This window comes from Agelaius tricolor, unplaced genomic scaffold, assembly GCF_023055355.1.
Source record: "Agelaius tricolor isolate 1412-34295 unplaced genomic scaffold, bAgeTri1.0.p SCAF_4, whole genome shotgun sequence".
Taxonomy (NCBI): Eukaryota; Metazoa; Chordata; class Aves; order Passeriformes; family Icteridae; genus Agelaius; species Agelaius tricolor.
In genome coordinates, this window is record NW_027269264.1 from 42,099,470 (window position 1) to 42,115,787 (window position 16,318).

The window sequence follows — 16,318 nt, forward strand, 5'->3', positions numbered from 1 at the left end:
TGCTATATTCCTTTTGTATGTTTTTGAACTTACTTGTTCTCCATTTAATCTCTGAATCACTTGCACCTCTTTTCCTTCCATCTTATAAATGATAACTTGGCCAGTGTGATTGTATCGTGGCTGTCCTGCTATGTACAGCACACCTCCAGGAGTCAGTGCTGAATTCACAGTATATCCTAGGGAGCAGAAAGAAATCAAGATACAATACACACAGAATGCATCAGAAATACTTGCTGTGATTCAGAGCCTTTGTAAGGTTTATTCCACAACTAGATATTTAGCTCTATTCATGGTAGGGAGCAATAGCAGTTAATGAAAAGGCCTTTTTTTCATTTACAGTCTCAGAGTTAGGAGCACCCCTGGGTTATTAAACCTGTTCCCAGGCTGGTGAGCCATGTTCACTTTGCCATTCTCACACAGTGTAAGAAATAAGTCATGAATAGCTGGTTGAAAAGCTACTTTCAAAGAACAGTTGTCACTGGCCCGCTGTCAAACTCATGGAGTCTTCAAAAAGTGATTCTGGGGGCGTTTTGAACCTACCTGTGTTCTGTTTAATCTTAACAACAGTTTAACAACTTTGGTGAAGGAAGACTTGAAAAATTTGCAGTGAAATTAAAACTGCGAAAGAGTTGCAAGTATTATGGGAGTTTACAATCTTAATTTGAAAACTACATTACCATATTGGAGTTGTAATAAAAGGCAACAGCTAAAGACATTTGGCAATGAAGAAAGTGTACTTTGGGAAAAACATTAAAATATTCTAGCATTGATTCTTTGTCAATGGAAGTATGACTTAAATGAGAGCAAACAGAAGCATGAGGTATAGAGGTATAGAAAGCAAGACCTAGAGGAGAGAGCACTGAAGCTTTTTGGTAGAAAAATAACCTGCCAATGCAAATGCATTTTTGCATTTGGTAGAAAAATAACCTGCCAATTGCCAATGCAAAACATTATTATAAAAAAATATATGTTGGTCTTGCTGGTTTTGTCCATTGAGTGACAGAAAACAGCCTAATTTTAAGTAAATATTTGGACTTAATATTGTATAAGACTTTTTAACTATCAAGGCATATAAAAACTTGATGACAATACTAGAGGAATCTGTGAAATCTTCTTTGAACAGATTAAACATCTCTGTTGGGAAAGTCTAAATATACTTAGGTCTATGTTTGGACTTGTTTTCTAGTTGTAGGAGTTGTTACTTATGTTTTTTAAAGAACGTGAAAATCACAGAGTAGATGTGCTCCCAGGCTCCTGGCATATAAAATATTCTGTAACATACTCCTTTTGAATGAGCTTTGAGAGATGTCTTGTAGCCTTTGTTGAAAAGTGTTGCAAGGTGGGCTATTTCTCTTACCTAGGTAGGCTGCGAGAGGTTCGTTTCTCTCGGAACGCCTGTCACGGAAGGTGTCATTAGTTGGCATGGAAATACCAGTGTCTTTCACCATCAGCACTGTGCCGTTCCAGTCATATGCTCCAACTGCTCCAAGCATGACCCAGTCCTTAAGGAGAGTAAAACAAAAAGCCTGTTCTCTACATGAATCATCTTTTCTCTATGTGAATCAGCTTTAGACGTTCATAGTTCAGGATGCTCACATTTGGGTAATGCTTCCTGCGTACTTACATAGTCAGTCTTGCTTTTCCTATTATGGTATGGATCCTACAATTATAGGGTCATAGAAAGGCTTGGGTAGAAATGTCCCGAAAGATCATCCAGTTCCATCCATCCATTGCCATGGCAGGGATGCCACCAACTAGACCAGTTTGTTCAGAGCCCCATTCAACCTGTCTTTGAACACCTCTGGGGTGGGGCATCCACAGCTGCTCTGCACAATCTGTTCCAGTGACTTTGCTCCAAGTAACATCTAATCTAAACCTCTGCTCGTTTAGTTTAAAACTGTCCCCCCTTGTCCTATTGCTAGCTACCCATGTAAAAAGTCACTCTCCCTCCTTTTTATAAGCACCTTTTAAATACTAGAATGCTGCTCTAAGGTGTCCCTGGAGCTTTCTCTTCTCCAAGCTAAATAAGCCTCTCTCTCTCAGCCTGTCTTCACAGGACAGGTGCATCAGCCCTCTGGTCATCTTTGTGGCCCTACTCTGGAACTGTCTTTCAAATTAAAACATTGCCCCTTGTTCTGTCACTAAGGGCTCTAGTAAAAAGTTTTTACCCAATCTTCTTAACATATTTTTAGGCTATTTTCCTGATAGAAAGTGCCATGGGAACATTAAGTTTAGAGTTCATATTTAGTATATATGTACTCTCTCATGCTTTTGCTGTTCATAAATGTTCTTTGCGTACATTTTAAAAAGAAGGTAATCACAGGACACTCCAAAACTTCCAACAGCAAACAGGACTATACAAAGAAATCCAAAACACTTATTCCAAATTCACAGAACCACCAGCAAAAATCTACTTTGTAAAATAACTTCTATTTCCAAATAGTCTGTTTACCTGAGAATAATGAGCACTGAAACCAGCTTGAGACATTTCCATTTCAAAAGAGGAGGCTTGCTGGTCTGTTGTTGCTATTAAACAGAAAAAAATAAGTTTAAAAAATAAATTTGTTCCAATCTGAAAAAGTAAATGAAGAGTGTTATGAAAATGATCATATGATTGTAAAGGATAGCATAATTAATGAATCTATTCAGTGACTATAGTTTACCATCCAGTTTTATAATAAACACAGAAATAAAGACCCATGTTGAAGGCTACTATTAAGTACGGGAATTTCCATTTTAAGATCATGTCTCAGAACTTGTCCAACAAAGTTTCTGGGCTAAAACTGACCAGATTTGAACTCAGACTGATGGCAAGTATGTTTGGAATGTTTGATTAATATGGTTAAGCCATTTTCCACTTGAGCTAAGTGAACAATAAAACATCAGCCATGTAACCCTGGCCTTGTATTCAAGCAACTCAAGTTTTGCAGGCAGCTGGAGGAACTTTAAATGAAAAACACTTGATGTTTGTATGAACCTTTGCAAAAACAACATAGGAAAATCTCTGCTGTCCAAGATTTATAAGCCTTAGTGAAGTGCTCGGGAATGATAACCCTGCCCAGACAATTACATAAAGATCTGATTCTCTTAAATGACTTTGAATAAAAAAGTTATCAGGTGATTTTGTACTAGATTCAGTATCTTGACAAGTAGTCATATGCTAGTTATTAAACTTTGATGGGATGTTTTTCTTTGAGGTAAACTTGAAATATTATCAGAGAAGAAAAAGTTCTGCCTTTTCCTCTACTTAAAAGAAAGATAAGCAGCCCTTAATAGTCAAGGACTATTTTGCCACTCTAAGTGTCCAAGTAAGGGAACTATATTCTGCATGTTGATTCTTCCTTGAGAGCAAGACATGCTAACAAGCAGTAGAGGCAAGCTATGAAATCTGCTCTGATACTGCTCCAGGAAGAGTTCACAGTTTGCTACCAGCTGAGTGTTGCAGCAAGCCTTCAACTGCGGGAATGAAACGGAGCCATAGCAAGCCATGGTTGCATGAATTTCAGGCATCTGGACTATTAAATAATACTGAACTTTTCATACTCAGCAACTAAACCCCAGCAGTTGCTCCCAGGGACATGATGGCTTTCCTAATTGTTGCAATTTACAGCCAGTCATAGGAAGGAGACATGATCTCAAGTATAAAGTGTTTGACATACAAACGAAGACTCTCATGTCTCACAAGATGTAGATGCTTTGCTAAGTCTGAACAAGTAATTTTTAGGCAAAAAACTCTTAAGCTGCACATCTGCTGATAAACAATATTTTCATGCAGTAAAGGATGCTCCTTAATGAGCTGAGAAAGACAGGATTCTCACAGCGTGAGGCAGAGGACAAAGCTGGTACTGTTGGAGTGTGCAGCTCAAAATACTACTTAGATAATGGCCCTTAGCCTAACTTTCCATTCAGTTTTAAACTGCCAAGCATCTTACAAAGGATATTTTGTGAAAAAACATTTGTGCCTGCCTACGGGTTGGATAAAACATAAAATTGCTGTTAAAAGCAATGTCCATGCCATGAGACACAGAGGGATATGAAAAAGATTATGTGTAAAAATTCACTGGCTGTCAAGCAGGGGTTTTTGTTGGATTTGATTTTTCAAATCTCTCTCAATTTTTCTTTGAATTTTTTAAAGAACCAAAATGAAGTTTAGAAATCCAAGAAAAAAAAAATCAAATGTACTACTACACTAGCAATAAGCAATTTAGATTGAGAATTTAAACAGATTCAGATATCAAATTTCAACAGCCAAGGTTCTTGTGATGCACAGAAGCTACTATGTACAGAGCTGATTAATCTCCAATTAAACACACGCAATAAACTGGCTTGTCAAAAGCTGCAGGGCACAGAATTAACCTGCTTGCTTCCACCACCAGAAAAAATGCATGCATGGACATGGTTGTGAATCCAGAAAACTGAAAGGTTTTGGGATAGGACAGGAAACTATGCCTCAAGAATCAGCATAAATTGATTTAGTCAGTATTATCTAACTCAGTATTAACCAACTGCTGGAGCAGCTCGACCTTGCTATGCTCTGACAAAAAGCTAAAATCCTATTTTCATTTGTATTCTGATTCTCCTGAAGACAGATTACATTACTTCTGGGACTTAGATTGAGGAGGAGACATTTCATGTCTTATATTGCAGGTGTCTTGTGTAGAAATCTTAGCACATCTCTGAGTTCCTAGAGAAAATCTGCAAACCAAGATGCCTTTTGGCAGTAATGAAATTAATTAGATTTTCAAAATCTCAGTTATGCTAGGTCTTACATCCTTCATCTGTTGCAACATTATTTAACTCCATATTCTATATTCAATATAGCTAATAGATGTAAATAACATTTTATTCTGACAATGAAACACAAATATTTTTCTCACTTTTTTAAAAGTACAAAGGACAACTTGAAGATCAAGTTTTCAATTTCTGTTTGAACAACTATATTCTCACTAAACGGTATAATTCTTAGTACACAGTGACTTACGAAAAGAGCACCCTATTTAATTAACTTTGAAGTACTCATTGGCCCTAAGTAGGCTAAACTTTGAGCTTTAGTGAATTAGATTCTCCTCAAATTAATTTGTTGCAAAGCTGAGGAAACCAAATTGTCCAGAAGGTAAAAAAGAACATATAAATAATATTCTAATAAACTTTTTATTGCTGAAAACATCTAGTAATAGCTGAAATCATTAATATTTGACCAAACTAAATAATACACCAGAAAAATCTAAATATGTCTGAGAAATACAATTCCAGTGTAAAAAACTGAAAATACTGTCTCAATTTTGTACATTCAAGTCAATATTTTCTTTTATTCCAGCTATAAACTACACTATTCTAGCTACTTGGAAAGTTGAAGTGTTGAAAAAAATAGTCCAAATAGATGGATGTTTTCTTTGTACTACATGAATCCCTCAGAGTTGGCCAGTATAATTTATAACTAATAAACTCTGTCTCCTGTTACCAGTAGTACTTGAAACAAACAGTGGTTTGGGCAGTGTTGTCTCATTTGGATGGAGAATGTAAGCAGACATTGTGAGAGAATGACTTTTCTGTGCCACAATCTAAATACTGTGAACCTTCCCAAAGGAAAATCATATTTGTTAACTCTATACAGCAAGTCCATGCTAATTTGTGTAGGAAACTAATATACTATAATTAATAATTAACCAAAAAGAGACCCTAAACATTTAGGCAGAAAGCCAGATGATCATGGGGTAATTGGGGTATGATCTGGCAATGTTTTTTACCTAAAAGAGGACAACTTTCTAATTATTGCATTAAAACAGTTCTGGTTACTTACCTTTTTAGGCTATTGTCGCCACAGGCTCTAACTACTATGCATATAGTCACATCTGTATCTACTATTTTGATGCCTATTATAAAATATTTTTATAACCAGCACGGAAGAAATAATTGCATAATAAATTTCACACAGCAGAATGCATTTCAAAGGAAGGTAAAAACAGGTGTTCTTCTATTTGTTTCAGTTGTAATGCAGGCATAAAGTAAAATGTTAAATAATGTCATACCTTCCAGGGCAAATATTCTCTCTCCAAGTGCTTCAACAATGGTTAAAAGAGCTAATTCATCTGAGACATTGAAAAAATGCTTTTCAGTAGGCTTACTGGCAATTGATTTTATTTCCTCTACAAATTTCTCAGTGCTTAAATTTCCTCTGCTGTAGCTGCCAAGAATCTAAAGAAAATAAAAAACCCAAAGAAACACAAAAAAAGGTCAAACATACATTTTATAACCTGTTTAAAAAGATATCATTGAGGTAAATTGTCAGAGAATGGTGGAAAATCATATCTAACCTTAATTTGTTTTGTTAAAACCTCTCTCAAATTGATTTGAAGCCATTCTTTCTCAAGGAGAAGAGAACTCTATGATGGCTCAGTTGGTTTTTTGAAAATATCATTTGACAGGAAACAAAGCAACAATATGGTGTGATGTCTGCTATCCTCAACTGTACTTTTCACTCCTTCTTCACAAAATTGTAATAATTCATTCTCTGATTTGTTGAAGCAGGCCATAATTTAGGGAAAAGCCAACAAAACACTTCCCAGCCCAGAGTACAATTACACTGGTTTCTGCATAACCACCAGTTCTTATCATAACATGCTATACATGCAATTTATGACAAGTGGATTAGGCATAGAATAGTTCTTTATTCTGTGAGGATTTGCCCTACAAATACATATAAGAACAGCACTTGTATTCAGTGTTAACAACTTCAACACAATACAAGACTTTAGATTTGGTTTGCAGTTTTAACAACACTGCTGTAACAATTCAGGATACCTCAGAAAAAAAGACCTCACTTCTCTTAATTCCTAGACAAACAGACATTTTTCATATGAAAAAGGGCTCTATAGACTAAACTTGATTTGAGAGGGAGACATAAACCAAATTCCTATGCTCTAGCATCTCAGCCCACTGGAGAAATTCATATTTGGTTCTAGACAGGAATTTTATTACTAAAACTGTTGCAGTGTCAAGGATAACTTTTTCTTTAGTTATCTCTAATTTTATGAAGAAAACCACTGAAAATCTGTGTGCTGCTGGACTCAGCTTTGTTTTAGATCTTTCTTTGAGTTTCATGGTTTCATACCACCTTATTTTACCAAAAAATAAGATAGCAAAACAAAGAAAGAAACAAAGAAAGCAATGGAGAGGCAACAACCCAATGTCCCTTCAAAATTAACACCAGAAAATAGATTTGTGTTTAAAATACACAAATATAGTGCAGTATTAATACCAAATCCATAACTAATACTTTCATATTTCTTGATATGGGTTAACTTCTATTCTCATTCAGCTACTGTTTAGCATGCTTGGCATGAAAATGACAGCTTTAGAGTGCAAGCATACAACACAGACATAATGAACAAGTATTTTTTGATGGCTTACATTTGCTTTTTTTTAAAAACAGATATTTTTTCCATAGAAGTTGCTTAGAATTGTATTAGTCCCTTTGCTGAGTGTTGCTTTTAACAAAAAGGATTTGATTTAAAACTGTCCCTCAAACTCTTCCTCCTTTTTCCTCACACAGACACACACATCATCACAAGGAAGACAGCCAAATTGCTTTTCTTATATGCTATAAAATCAGAAAGCAAATTTTCAATGTTTTTTTAGCTTTTTCCTCTCTGAAATAATTATATTTCCATAAAGATTCTGTGAAATGAACTTCTAAAACTGAAATTACATTTAGAAGATGAAACATGCTTTTAACATTCTGAATTTTCCCATTAAATTTCACTTACAGCAATAGCAAATCTCTGAATGTTTTCATCTTCACAATCATCAATCACTTTTTGTAATCTGTAGTTGTCATGTGATTCCCCATCAGTCACAATAACCATTACTTTTTGTACTCCTCTTCGTGCACCGTGAGCCTCAGTAAAAGCTTCTTCCCTAAAGGGACCATAAAGTGTTTTGGAGAAAGGCAATGTCAGCATTTAGCACATGCATCATATTTGCATAGCCAACCATAAACGACAAGATTTTATATTAACTAGGAAGCAGGAAATGGAGATTAATGCTAACCATGAACAAATACAAACAACTGCAATTGGAACTTACATGACAGTTCACAGCCAAAGTTTCACAAGCATTCATTCATCATCCACTCACTTGAGAGCAATAGCAGAAAATACAAATCTGGATAGTGAAAAATTCTTCCCCTCTGCAAATAAACTTCTGGCACTTCAAAACAGCTTTTGGCATCTTAAAAAAAGACTCAGCCAACACCCTACCTTTCCAAAAACCCATGCAGAAAACCCTCACCTAATTCCACCCTATAGCAGCACTTCAAGTGGTCAAACTATTTACTCAGCTATCAGCACACCTCTGCACAGCTATGTTAATTAACACTGTGTGTTGGGGACGTGGCAGAAATAGGTTGCAGGTAAATGGAGGCAGATTGGGGCCCAATCTGGTTGCAGATGGGCAAACAGGCTCTGAGGTTTTGGGCAGCTGTTTGCCCAGACTCTGGACCTAACAAGGCAAGGCTGGATTAGGGCTTGGGAGGAGAAGGAAGGAAGCAGGGCTTCCTCTTTTCAGAAAAATACCACAGAATTCTATGACTGGCCACATGAGTGAAAGCTGAAATTTACCACTGAAAATGGCCAAGGGGATATGACTGTGAGAACAGAGGAAGCTTTTGATGACAGTTTCTGTATATACAAGCCTGCTTTAGTTTGTGGTACACAGGGGCTTTCTGAACTAGATGTGGTTTCTGAAAACTTGGCAATTCTCAACTGGCTCTGCTTTCATGAACTTGTTTGGACTCCTCAAGCTTCTACTCATATCTCAGGAAAGCCTTAATATATAAGAATTCAACTGTACACCAAATCAACAAAACTTTGGTTAGATAATCCAATTGTTCATTAGAAGGATGCTGCATATTTTATTAAATGGTTGTTTGTAAAGAGTGAATGCAATGTTTTGTAGAATAAAAGCAGGCTTTTGTGATGGAAGAAACAAACCCAGAAAAGAAAAAAGATACCAGGACAATGTTGTACAGTTTGGAATTTTCTGAGAGATTTATATTTACTGTCTGTTCTATGAAAGTCAGATTTCATTTTTCTCATAAAAGAAGCATTTCTAAATATTACTATTGCTACAACAGGTCTTTAATCTCCCAATGATTGAGAAACTTTAAAGACTTAGGATAGAAAATTTTCAGGCTTTCTGACAAGTGTGGGCCCAAACATTGTAATATTCAACTTCAGAATGAAAACAAATTAACATTAAAAATTCTATTTTTTTTCCTCTGAAAAACTTGATTTCCTTCATCCCTCTACATACACAGTTCCTATCTGCTCTATGTGGACATCAGATATTGTCAGCCCTTTGCTTAGGCCTACAATCTTGCTCCATATCTATTATATTTTCCTAATTCCCTTTGACACTGAATTGCTTTAGGTGCTGGATAGAGTGCTTATTCCTTATTGCTTATTGCTTTAGGTGCTTATTCACCTTCCTCACAAATGACACTTGCTTAGCTAAAATGAAGTTGGACGTTAGCCACGCCATGTTTTTAACACATAAAATCAGAACCACCACCCTGCCCTGTTTGTTTCTGACACGTGCAGGACAGCATCCTCTGTGCATACCTGGCCGTGTCTATTCCCAAGGCTGTCATGGTTTGCGTGCCGCCCCGCTGGCGTATTCTCAAGGCTGCAGCCATCACATCTTCTGTTGTTGAGTATGTATTTAGGTAAAATTCATGGACTACTGTCTGTCCATACTGAACAATTCCAACCTGAAACACAGAGTTCATGTTTGAAATCAACGGCTCTTAAAGAAAATATCCCTGCCTCTTGCAGTAGGGTAAATGTCTGTACTAACAGCCAGGAGAAGAACTGAACTCTTTGTGTTTCCCTCAGGATGAAACACCTATATGAGTTTGAGGAAGACTAGCTAGATTACAGTCTCATGAAACATTTTGAAGTTTCTAAATTGCTTTTATTTAAAACTGGAATAAAGCCAAAAGCTGTCTCCAGTCCTTGGTTTTCCTGGCTTGAGGCAATCTGGATGGGAGCTCTGCTCTCCTCTAGGTCAAGCAGACCAATGCCCAGTCATCAGTCACAACTCCTCAAAAATGTTTTCCTTATGGCATACAAAGTCATGGCTCACTCACAACTCTCTTCATTCCACTCAAATATAATGTTTCTATATCCAATAGTTTATTTACTCTAAATTTAGCCTAGAAACAGGAAGACCCAATTATTCTTATCTTAATGAAGACAGCAGGGATATCCATGACATGCATGTTCTCCCAGCAGGAGGTAGGTCAAATTACCACCTGACAAGTACCAGAGGGTAAAACATGAAGGAAATGGTGGCTTTGGGATGGGGGAGGGTAATGTGAAGCCTGTAGATGACCTCAGCAGAACAAGTCTTTGATTAACACATGGGATTGTGCAATAACCACAAAATGTTTGAGGAAACCTGCTGCAGAACCAAGAATGGAATAAAAAGATGAGCTATATGCTTAAATATTGATTAATTTCTCCCATTCATCTCTGTCAGTTTTAATATTTTGGCAGGTTCCTGACAGCTTTTACTGGGAAGAAGCCACACAATGTTCCATTAGCATATTTCAATTTTACGTTACACATGGCAATTTATAGGTGTTATTTAGGATAATGCAGTATTGCATGGCATTTATATCTCACTCATCTATTATTAAAAGCACTCTAGCATTAAGTTATTGAAGATCAATAAGACCTCTGGGATGTTTCTGCCATCATTACTTTAGAAGTGGCGTAGTATGTATTTTACAATTGCTTTATGGGTTTTTTTTAAGGCATTTTCATAGCCTCTCAGATTCTGCAAAGCATTTGTTTGCTTGTAGCAGAAGGTTTAGAATTGGATAAATATTTCACAGTAAACATCAGTAACATGATCATTATAAAATGCTAGTTACAAATGATTATGGGACTATAATTATATTGGCATGTGATAGCAAAATCTATTCCACTGACTTTCCGTATCTTTTTGAAAACACAGTCAAATCTGTAAGAACTAATGTAGGCTCAAACTTTCTACAAGTTGCTGCCTTTGAGATATTTGTTTCTTGGAGGTATGCCCTCTTCCATTTGCAGCAGAGAGAATGCAGAGGCTGCAATGTTCCTGTGAGCAGAGGGCTATTAACCCTGCCCAGTGTTTACAGAACCAGCCAGGGCACACTCTGTCTCATCACTCAGAACACTCATGTGGCACTGAATAAACTACAACCTGAAGATCAAATTTTTAACCTGTTCCCTCCAATGCAACTCTTTTGTGACATGCATCTAAAGTGATACACCACATTATCTGAACAGGATATTGTTAGTCTTTTAAAGAGACAGCTGTGAAATGGTGATGAACAAGAGATTTGCGTCATGCTTGATTTTCTGGAGGAGTAGCAATGGCTTAAAAATTCCAGTGTCATGCACCAATTGTAGCCAGAGACCATAGTATGCTGGGAAGCTGATTGGTGTGGACTCATGGCTCCTTCTCTGTAGCTTTTGAGGTACCAATAACGAAATAATCTACTGACTACTGCCATTGTGAAAAGCATCTGCCAGTCCTTCATGATTCTAGAGACCCATGTTGGTGTTGTCATTTTCCTAAAATAAGATTACAGGCTGTCATTGAGTTGTATCATTTCCTGTTTGAAAGGAAACGTCCATGATCACAGCAAGTACACATTTTGAGCATTTCCTTCTCAGGAAGTGAATGGGAAGAACATCTGAGTCTGAAAACTGCACTGTGCAGCATAGCTTGTAAATCAGGAAGGAAGGGGGGCATGTGGTTATCTTATGGGATACAACTGCCATGTGCGACCCTTCCTTAGCACTAGCTTTGAAAACACTGATCACCATCTTCTACATATTCCATGGTATCAAAGATGAACCATTCCTCATGGTATCAAAGATGAACCATTCCTCAATAAAAGGTAACAAAAAGCCTCTGAGAAAATGCTACTAGGCTTCATGTTCCAGTCTCCTACAGGATCATAGAATGATCACCTTGCAAAATTAGAGTTATATTCTATTAGACACCAATGAAGGTTTGAACTTATGTAGCTTTTTCATCTTATGAAAAACTAAAAGTGACACATCTACATGATGCATATGTGCCTTTATGGGACTTCAGCAAGCCCCTAAGATTGATGCTTACAGGCATCATATGTTTTGATTTGCTTGTTTAATTTACATTTGGAAAATGCAATAGTACTACACAGAAGGACATAATTCTACTCTAATCCAGAGAACCTATTATTTTTCCCAGCATTACTGACCATAATCTATTGAACATTCCTGTAATTCTTAAGTTTATGTTCCCTTCCCTAGCATTCCATGGCTTTTACATTACACAAGGGAATAATTCTTTAATTGTCCCCAGTTCCTGTGAAAAGTGCTGCACAAGAGAACAGGCAAGGGATGGACTGTTCTACTTTGGAACAAAGCAGTTCTCAGGGCTATGATTTACTGTTGTCCTATTAATGAATACAGACCCTTATTTGGAAAGCACATTCTGGCTTTCCCAATAAATTATTAAGCTAATCAATTTGGCAAAAACCAACAACTAAAAATAACAAAATGAAAGGAAAACCAGTGGTACATGAAATCATATGTCAGAGTTTTCAGCATTGGGATGTGGAGAAAAATCAGGAATATTTTTGGATGTACTGATACTTAAGGTAAGAGAAAAGCAGAGATGTCTTGGGAAGCATTAATGGATAATATCTTTTTTCATAAGGAGATCTTTTTAAAGGCATCTGAACAACAAAAATAAATTAATTCTCCCACATTTTGTTTACTTCAAGACACAAGTTACTTGTAAACTCTCGTAAGACCTTTCTTCATCCTTAAGCTTTGTAATATCTCTTAAATACACTTCTGTTCTTCTGAAGACAAAACTAATCATAAGATATGACTTATTAGTGTACTGATACAGTCCCTTTGGAGACACAGTAGGGCACAGGCCAAAGATCCATAACTGCCTATGCTATATAACAATGTTAAAATAGAAACAGTCTAAAGCTTTTTGAAGGCCTTTCCAGCATAGCTTTAAAGCTAGAAGTGAACTTATTCAAGTATCCTGCTTTCTTTTTTGAGAGAAATCCACAGAAAATTACTCATATGTAAATGGTTAAAAAACCTACCCCTCCATAGTAAAAAGATAATTATCTCCAAAACAGTTAAAATGTAGCAAAAAAAGACCAAGAGAAATATCTTGATTTTGTTCCTACTTCTCCTATTTCTACATAATTCCTCCTTTTCCCACTTTTTTATCATCACTTTCCATTTACTTTTTTTTATCCCAAAACTCAAGATATGCATTTTAATCATCAGAATGGAGCTGTAGATTATCTGGAGAAGAGAAAGAGGAAGGGAAGGAAAAAAATACCATAAACTTTGACTTTCTGCATCTGAAAATTCAGACTTTAATTTTTAAATCTGCCAAACATGGGACACTGAGCAATTTCTCTCAACTTGCTACAAGTCTAATGACCATTGTTCATTAAGGAGGTACGTGGGGGAAAAAAAAATCTCAAAAGCCTCTAATCAAAACACAGTTTTGAACAAGTCACACCCAATCTGCTAAGGAGGTATTCTGTAATCACCTCATTCCTTTCCTGTGCAAAACAATCTTAAGTCAGTGAAAGTCCACTGATTTCTACATACAAAGTAATAAAAAATTAAATTGGAAAAATCAATTTAAACAGATAAAAAGCAAAGTATTGTTCCTATGCTTGTCTTCTGGGCTCCCAGAGGAGAGGGAATAAATAAGTCTGCTCTCTTGTTTCTCCTGTTCCCTATTGTATAGTTATTTAAACATTTTTTCTGAGAAAGCAGACAGAGTGGGTGGGGGACAGAGTATAAACTCATTACTACCTTCAGATGCAGCAGGGTCCCTAAGCAGGGAGCTCAGAGGAGGGGAGAGAGATGAGATGTGTTCTGGGGAAGGAGGAAGATAAGAGGGACTGAGAAAATTCCACTGAGCTTTTGTCGTCCATTTCCAGTTTTTCAGCTTCTCTCCTCCTCATCCCATTCTTATCTCCCTCTCAAATATTTCTGCTCTGTAGCAGCAAGATGCCAAAGCTGACATCCTCAAGTGAATGTGTGTACGTGTGAGAAGAGGGGTAGCTATGCCAAGCTGTGGGCACAAGGGATTTTGTAGGTGGAGATGGGAGGCTGCTGGAGTGCAGGCCAGAGAGGGACCTATTGTGCACCAGCTGAGCCACACAGATGAGGCAGTATTCCAAAACTGAACATAACAGAGGTGTGGCATTGTAAAAATTTAGGAGTTGCTGGGTAAGGAAGAGGAGTGAGGGTGCAGTGGAGTTGATAGCCCTGCTTACCACTCCCATGAAGACCTTAGGGCAGGGGACAGTGATGATTTCCATGCAGCCAATGCCCCATACAGGGAAGTTCAGATTTAAGTATTTCAAAATGATACATGTTTGAGTAATCATCTGTTTAAGGGAACAGAAAGAATTTTTTCCTTTCTGCTGAATTTGACAAAGTGTTTTTCCTTCTTCCTCACAATATCTGAAGAAGAGTGTGTTTAAAATAACAGGATATGATTGCAACATTGAGAGTTTATAAGTTATTTTATCAGCCAGTGTTCAGTATAGACAACAGAGAACCTGGGTGGTAACTTGAAAACCTCAATTAACATGGAAAATTATGCATAACTCTCTGCAGACAGAGATATCCTTTACATCTTTTCACAGTCTCCTTTGTGAAAGCAGGACCTCAATGTTAGGAGCTAACCCAAAGTTGCAAAACTGCCTGTAGCATATAATTTATTACAGGAGGCCCTGGAAAACCCTTGATTTTGGGAGGCAGAAAATAGAGAAAGGAAGAAACAGTTTCTTCTGTTGCTGTCAATGAAGCTTTTTGTGTTAATATGCATCCCAGACTCAACTGTTTTCCCCCTCCCAGATTTCTTTTAGAACTGATATTTACATAATCTGTTAAGCAGCGTGTGGGACATACGCCAGATCCTCAGGGGGTAATTGGTCATAGCTCCATTAATTCTGATGGAACCGCATTGATTTATAGCAGCTGGGAATTTGGCCCTCTCCACTTATTATATAAATGCAGCTTCTGCCATTAATAACATGCAGCTAAACAGCCACTCGTTAATTAGGATCTCAAGGTTTAAAAGCTGCATGCCCAATGTTCCACAGTACTAAGAACGCTGCTCCAAAAAGCTTACAATCAAAAGCTGTCCAAACCACGCATGTGTGCTTCAGAAGAGCAGAAATGACCTTTGTGCAATGAAGTACAAAGGAAGACAAGAGGGGGCTGTGGAGAGGAAGGAAGTGGGAAAGGACAGTGTTCAAGCAGCCTCACTTAATGCACTTAACTTTTGTCTCTAGGTTAGAAAGTTGGTTTCTCCAGACTGCCTGAGCACTCTGGGGGGAGGGATAGTCTTTCTGACATTGCTGCTTGATGGCTGAGTACTGACTTAGTTGTGGTTTCAGCTATTTTGCTTTAGTATCCTGGTGGTCTAAGTTCTTGGAATTGAAGAGGTCCATAGATGACACTATTATACCATTTCCTGTAAATTGTTTTTTCTTCTCAAATTAACCATAAAATATCTACCATATTACCTGTGTTTGCTGAGGACCTATATCCATGTTTCTCAGGAGGCTGTTCAGAAAGCCTGTGACACTCTCCCATGGATAAATGCTGTTGGACCCATCAAGGACTATGACAATGTCCAACTGGGTTTTACACTCTGCAATACAAATTGCCACATAAGAATTGACAGTAACAAGGATCAGACTTATCTCACAGCTCCAGCTGTGACTTCTGTCATTAGTAACAAATGTATATCATTCTGCAGTGTGGCTGAACTGACATGTTTGATGACAACTATCATTCTGCAACTTCTGCATTGTATTTCACATGGCTTGTGTTCCCTCTGTAAGGAAGGAGTTTTCTTGGAAGCAAAAATTTAAGAAAGGAAGATCACATAACTGGAGCATTTACCAGTGACCCCCTACTTTAGTCAATGTCAATCTATTCCTCTACAATTTTTTCAAAGGACCAGGTCTTTAAGATTTTTATGTATATTACTAAATTGGGTTTGTATTAGGTCTCAGTATGCCATCATTATTTAAAAGGAGTCTTTTGGCCATAAGTTAAAAACATAAGCAACTATTTTTAGCAATTGTGTTTGGATGTTACATAGCAGTGTAATGATTGTTTATACTGAGACAAATTCCAAAAGTGGGAAGAATTTAGGTTATATACAGACAATGAAAACATTTACTTAACTTGGTAATGCTGGTAGCTAAGTTAAG

General features: G+C 37.1%; 1 protein-coding gene across 1 annotated transcript in view; it reads right to left on the reverse strand.

Annotated features, from left to right (window-relative positions):
* Positions 1–16,318, reverse strand: part of ITGA1 (integrin subunit alpha 1) — a 72,247-nt gene that overhangs the window by 23,709 nt on the left and 32,220 nt on the right. The window contains exons 6-12 of the mRNA XM_071425429.1: positions 15,623–15,750; positions 9,621–9,769; positions 7,767–7,917; positions 6,030–6,195; positions 2,453–2,526; positions 1,358–1,502; positions 34–176 (exon numbers count right to left, since the gene is read on the reverse strand). Of these exons, the coding sequence (XP_071281530.1) occupies positions 34–176; positions 1,358–1,502; positions 2,453–2,526; positions 6,030–6,195; positions 7,767–7,917; positions 9,621–9,769; positions 15,623–15,750 (956 nt within the window). The remainder of the gene's footprint in view (positions 1–33; positions 177–1,357; positions 1,503–2,452; positions 2,527–6,029; positions 6,196–7,766; positions 7,918–9,620; positions 9,770–15,622; positions 15,751–16,318) is intronic.